This window comes from Corylus avellana, chromosome ca1 (assembly GCF_901000735.1).
Source record: "Corylus avellana chromosome ca1, CavTom2PMs-1.0".
Lineage (NCBI taxonomy): Eukaryota > Viridiplantae > Streptophyta > Magnoliopsida > Fagales > Betulaceae > Corylus > Corylus avellana.
Window position 1 is genome coordinate 10911723 of NC_081541.1, and position 6000 is coordinate 10917722.

Below are 6000 nucleotides of genomic sequence, written 5' to 3' on the forward strand. Positions count from 1 at the left end.
TATATATTCGTTTGGTAAAAAAATTGAAAGCGCTTTTAATGGTCCAAAAAGTCTAAAAATAGCCAAAAAAACATTTTTTACTAAAACTTCAAAATGAAGCTTTTACCCAAAAACTCTTGTTAACTTAAAAACTCGTAAAATAAAAATGTGATTATTTCTCTTTTATCTCACGTGTATTTATTGGGTGGTATATGCACAACTTTTTTTTTTTTTTTTTACGTGCCCGCACAAGAGAGGGAGGGGGAATTCAAACTAGTAACTTCCGTTTCATGAAGCGTGGAGTTTCCACCCGATTGAGTTATCCTTCAAGGACGCGCAACTTTCTATCACTCTGAAAAAAGCAACCCTAAGCCCAAACTATGTTCATATAAAACCTGGGCCTATAATTGGGCCTTCTAAGAATCCTTCAAGCTCTCTCTCTCTCTCTTCTAAAAGGGTTCTCGTTAAACCCTTCTCTTCGGTCTTACCCGCCTTAACGCCCACAGGTGCGACTTCTCCATCTCTCTCTCTCTCCCTAGCTGTGCTTCGTTTTGATTGAATTTCAGGTGGATTGGTTGTGACGGTTCCCTTGGGTATTATTTTTTTGTGAATTTCATTTCCGGTATTTCAATTTTACGGGTTGTTTGGCTTAAATTGTAGCTTATTAGATGCGATTCGAGCTTAGTTCAGTATTTGAAGTTCGCTATCCCGGACGTTGATGAACCAGTATCATGTTTTTCTTGATTTAATTGTAAAATATGTTTTATTCGCGGTGTGACTTATGCGTGGGATTTGAATTTGTTGGGTTGAGCTTCAATGAGCTTGCATATGCTTGTTTACTTAGTTGGATCTGATACTGTCTTTGCAGTGTAATATTTGTTGGGTATTATTAATTTTTTTTTTTTTTTCTAAGAAGATTGAGATGTGTTTTATGGAACTGTAGTAATTTTTGGGGCATGGGTTGGGTTCTAGGTTTCCTTTGGCTTTGGATAGAAGAAAATATTTTGGGTTTTAGGTTTACCTCAGGTTGCAGTGTTTGGGATGGTTGCTTTTGGATGCTGCAATATGAAATTCTTGTAGCATTTTCCCTAAACACTATAAATTGAAAAAATAAGCTCTTTTGTTAAGGGTTACTATTTTCTGCGATTCCATTATAGGGTTTCAAGTAATTTTCTCTTGAAAAATTTTGTTGAAATGTTGGGAAAAGATTACTTTTAGCCGCACGTTTTATTATGAACATTTGTAAGTCCTTTTTTTTTTTTTTTTTTTCGTTATACCCGTAGATAAGTTATTTAGATGCTTTCTTGTATGATTTTGTTTTAGTAAAGAAAACAGATAATTAATTTTCTTAGCATAGGTTTTTTTTTAATGACATTTAATTTACTTCACTACTGTGTCACAGGGTAAAAGATGGTGCAGTATAATTTTAAGAAGATTACTGTGGTGCCAAATGGGAAGGACTTTGTTGACATTATTCTCTCTCGCACCCAACGAAAAACACCAACTGTTGTCCACAAGGGGTATGCTATTTCCCGCCTCCGTCAGTTTTACATGCGCAAAGTGAAGTATACCCAGCAGAACTTTCATGAGAAGCTCTCTACAATCATTGATGAGTTTCCTCGATTGGATGATATCCACCCTTTTTATGGGGACCTTCTTCATGTTCTCTACAATAAAGATCACTACAAGCTTGCCCTTGGCCAAATCAATACTGCAAGGAACCTTATTAGTAAAATTGCAAAAGACTATGTGAAATTGTTGAAGTATGGTGATTCACTGTACCGATGCAAGTGTCTGAAGGTTGCTGCTCTTGGCCGCATGTGTACTGTGATAAAGAGGATTGCTCCTAGTTTGGCTTACTTGGAACAGATCAGACAACACATGGCGAGGCTACCTTCAATTGACCCGAATACTCGGACAATCTTGATTTGTGGCTACCCCAATGTCGGCAAGAGTTCATTTATTAACAAGATCACTAGGGCTGACGTAGATGTCCAGCCCTATGCTTTCACCACGAAGTCACTCTTTGTTGGTCATACAGATTATAAATACCTGAGGTACCAAGTCATTGATACACCGGGAATTTTGGACCGACCATTCGAAGATCGCAACATTATTGAGATGTGCAGTATAACAGCTCTAGCGCATTTGCGAGCTGCTGTGTTGTTCTTCTTAGACATCTCAGGGTCTTGTGGATATAGCATTGCTCAACAGGCTGCACTTTTTCACAGTATTAAGTCTCTATTTTTGAACAAACCGTTGATTATAGTTTGCAACAAGACTGATTTGCAACCACTAGAAGGGATATCAGAGGAAGACAAGAAGTTGGTCATGGAGATGAAAGCTGAAGCTATGAAGACTGTGATTGGCCAAGGAGGTGAGTCTATGGATGACCTGGGGGTGCTGTTGACCATGAGCACTTTGACTGAGGAGGGGGTAATTGCTGTGAAAAATGCTGCTTGTGAGAGGTTATTGGATCAGAGGGTGGAATTAAAGATGAAATCAAAAAAGATAAATGATTGCTTAAATCGTTTTCATGTTGCAATTCCAAAGCCACGGGACCAGAAGGAAAGGCCACCTTGTATACCTCAGGCAGTTTTGGAAGCTAAAGCCAAGGAAGCAGCAGAGAAGGAAAAGAGGAAAACTGAAAGGGATCTGGAGGATGAGAATGGTGGTGCAGGTGTATACTCTGCTAGTTTGAAGAAGAATTATATCTTGGCCAATGATGAATGGAAAGAAGATATAATGCCTGAAATTATGGATGGGCACAATGTATATGACTTCATTGATCCTGATATTTTACATAGGCTTGAAGAGTTGGAACAAGAAGATGGGCTACGGCAGGCAGAGGAGGATGATGATGATTTTGAGATCGATGGCAAGGAATTGACTCCAGAAGAGCAAAAAGCATTGGCTGAGATCCGGAAAAAGAAAAGCTTACTCATACAGCAGCACAGGGTCAAGAAAAGCACTGCAGAGAGCCGACCTATTGTACCAAGAAAGTTTGACAAGGACAGGCGGTTCACAACAGAGAGAATGGGAAGGCAGCTATCCTCTTTGGGGCTGGATCCAACTTTGGCCATTAACCGAGCCCGCAGTCAGTCGAGGGGCCGGAAGAGGGTGAGATCACCTGACAGGGGAGCTGATGATGTTGTGGATATGGACGTGGACACACCTAACAAGAAGCTGCGAATTAGATCTAGATCCCGATCAAGGTCAAAATCACGGCCTCCAGGTGAAGTCGTCCCTGGAGAGGGCTTCAAGGACTCTACTCAAAAGATTAAGGCGGTAAAACTTGCCAAGAAATCGGCCAAGAAGAGGAACAAGGATGCTCGCCGTGGTGAGGCAGATAGAGTAATTCCTACTTTGAAGCCAAAGCATTTATTCTCTGGGAAGCGCTCTACTGGCAAAACAGACAGACGCTGAAATACATGAGGTACATCAAATGCATTGCCTTTTTATTTTACTTAAGCTTGTCTATTTATTTTACCACACTTGAAGTTATCCTCAATGCATATAAAAGTTGCATTCTATATTGATCTCTTAGATGCTTTTCCTTTTTCAGTACTCTGTATATTGACTATTCATGGTTTTGTGCATGCTGCCATCTATAGGCATTAGGTGCATTTATGTTTATTCCCCCCTGCAAATTTTTGTATCAGATGCATCTGTTTTAAGTTTTGGATGTACATGAGTTACTTCTATCATTTCTTCTTTTGGATATGAGGAAATATGAGGAAGACACCAATGCTGCAAGCAGCATGAAGGATTTCCTTGGTTCTTGGGAGAGTAACCTCTACACTCCTTTTGAATGCATATTAACCTCAAGGGGTTGGCTCAAGTGATAAAGGTCTTGTACTTGGTGACATTTTCATCAGGTCTAAGGTTCGAATCCTCTTGGATGCAAACATTACCTTGAGACCGGCCTGGCAATGAAGCCGGATTATTACCTGATCAGTGCGGAGGGGGTGCTTTGCATAGGTCTGAGGGTTACCCGATAGGGGTAGTAGGTACATGAAGTTGTCCTGCCTCGAAGGGGTTCATTGTCATGAGATTATCTATTGGGCATGGTGCTCATCTCTCTTGCTAGCGTAAGACACATTTATACATTTTACTCAAACCCATTATATAAAGTTGTTAAAACATAAATTGATGAAATTGATCTTCGATTTGGGTCTTAGATCCACGCTAATATTAGGGATTTCTGGGTAAAGTATGCATGTGGAAGTTTGGCTGATGCTTGATTATTATATTTATGTATTTGGGAATCAACTGCAATCTTCATAAATCTTGTTATTTTTTGTAATATTTATACCTTGTGGGTATTGTTTTAAGTTCATTATGTTGATTTACCTTGCACTTTGTTAATGCCACTATCCATAATCACTAGCTGGGATCTAGAACTTTTATTTTCTTCACTTGCACATCAGTTTATACCACCCCTTCATTAGACAGAATTCTTGCATTGGCATGCCATAAAACCATGCGCAATAGATCTCATTTTGCTCACATGCTTGTGTGAGCTATTTTTTAACCTTAAGAAATGCATTCAAAAGAGTGTGTAGAGGTTATGTTGATTGAATACTTCTCCCATGCTAGGCCTTGAAATCCACATCATGATATTGGTTATATTAGGATGAGAATGTAAGAATTGTCAAAATTATTGTCCAAAGTTTTTCCTATATGTTATGTTTATGTTTATATACATGAAATAATTCTTCTAGTAATCAAATATGCTTTTTTCTCACAGGGATGGTTGTTTTCGCTTTGAAGTGACGGTATTCTGAACCTTTGAGTTGCTTTTGAGAAAGAACTTCGGTCTTTTAGTTTTCTTTGGTTCAGTACACAATTTTGAGTTGAGATATGTTTTTAAGTTGTAATTTCGTATATGGGGGGGTTGAACGTGATTTGTGCCAGAATTTTGGTTTGTTGTCACTCCTATTAGTGTAATATTTTAGCTCAAATATGAATTTGTTTTTTACTGTTGTTTAACGTACTCTTCGACTCCAAAATCAATTATCATTATCATTATTATTATTATTATTATCATCATTATTATTATTGGGAAAAGGAGCAACAAGAGCTGGTGACTCTGTCTATACCTTTTTCCTCAAGGCATATTTGAGAAAGGTAATATTCGATTTGAGGGTTCTGAGTATGGTTTTGTTCAACTGTAATGGTAGCGTAGTGGGATTTAATTATTTAAATTTAAAACCTTGCTAATGGTGGTTTAAGTTTGGACGCGTAATTTTTTATATGATTTGTAAATTGACATAAACTTGATACGAAATTAATGGATTAAGGTTAAAGGGTTTGACAATTGACTCATTTAACTAAATGGGTCAAATTATAGTTATCTTTATAGTGTTATATCATGTTTTGATATGATCCGAACTTGACATGCAATATGAGGGTGGACAATTTTTGACACATACGAGTTCAACATAAACTCAACATGAAATTTTGCAAATTAAGATTGAGGTTGTCTGATTTGTTTAATTAAACGGGTCAAGTTATGGTTGATTTATATAGTCCTATAATTATGTATATTCCATTTTCATATTCAAATTCAAATCGGTGTCTATTACATAGACTCTAGCCCATAAGTTGTATTGTATTTTTCATTATAGGTTAAAAAAACGCAATTTTATTGTACATTTAATGCAATTAAATAAATCCCCTCATCTCAGGTCCGTTCAATGATTAATTATTTCTTTGGTGTTTTGAAAGAGGAAAACTTAAATTCCGTTAATCAAAACATGAATATAAAATTAGTAAGAATCTTTGATATTATTGGTCTCATATATTTCAATACAAATAAAACTCATAACTATAAATATTGGGAAAAAAAAATACAGAGCAGAAAAAAAAAAAAAAATCCCTTACTCCAAACATTAGTAAAGTTGTACCTATAGCTATAAATTACATTTAGCGCGTGTTTGGATTTGCGTTTAAAGGACTTAAAAGTGCGTTTAACACTCAAAAAGTCCGTTTTGAAAAAAAAAAAAAAAAAAAAAAAAA

General features: G+C 36.9%; 2 protein-coding genes across 4 annotated transcripts in view; both read left to right on the forward strand.

Annotated features, from left to right (window-relative positions):
• The first annotated feature begins 411 nt into the window (after positions 1-411).
• LOC132163014 (nucleolar GTP-binding protein 1-like) lies at positions 412-5019 on the forward strand. 3 transcript variants are annotated; one of them, XM_059573214.1, is made up of 3 exons: positions 412-485; positions 1382-3415; positions 4730-5019. In XM_059573214.1, exon 2 carries the CDS (start codon positions 1390-1392, stop codon positions 3403-3405), a length of 2016 nt encoding a protein of 671 aa, XP_059429197.1. In that variant the 5' UTR covers positions 412-485; positions 1382-1389; the 3' UTR covers positions 3406-3415; positions 4730-5019. The 3 variants fall into 3 exon arrangements, with proteins under 3 accessions (XP_059429197.1, XP_059429201.1, XP_059429207.1); XM_059573218.1 differs by lacking the exon at positions 412-485 and adding an exon at positions 486-572; XM_059573224.1 differs by lacking the exon at positions 412-485 and adding an exon at positions 522-545.
• The window catches only part of LOC132180062 (uncharacterized), a 6669-nt gene continuing 4370 nt past the window's right edge, over positions 3702-6000 (forward strand). The window contains exon 1 of the mRNA XM_059592944.1: positions 3702-3820. Coding sequence (XP_059448927.1) covers positions 3702-3820 — 119 coding nt within the window. The remainder of the gene's footprint in view (positions 3821-6000) is intronic.

Coding starts and splice junctions, on each gene's coding strand:
- LOC132163014 (XM_059573214.1), top strand. CDS start 1,390: ATGGTGCAGTATAATTTTAAGAAGATTACTGTGGTGCCAAATGGGAAG.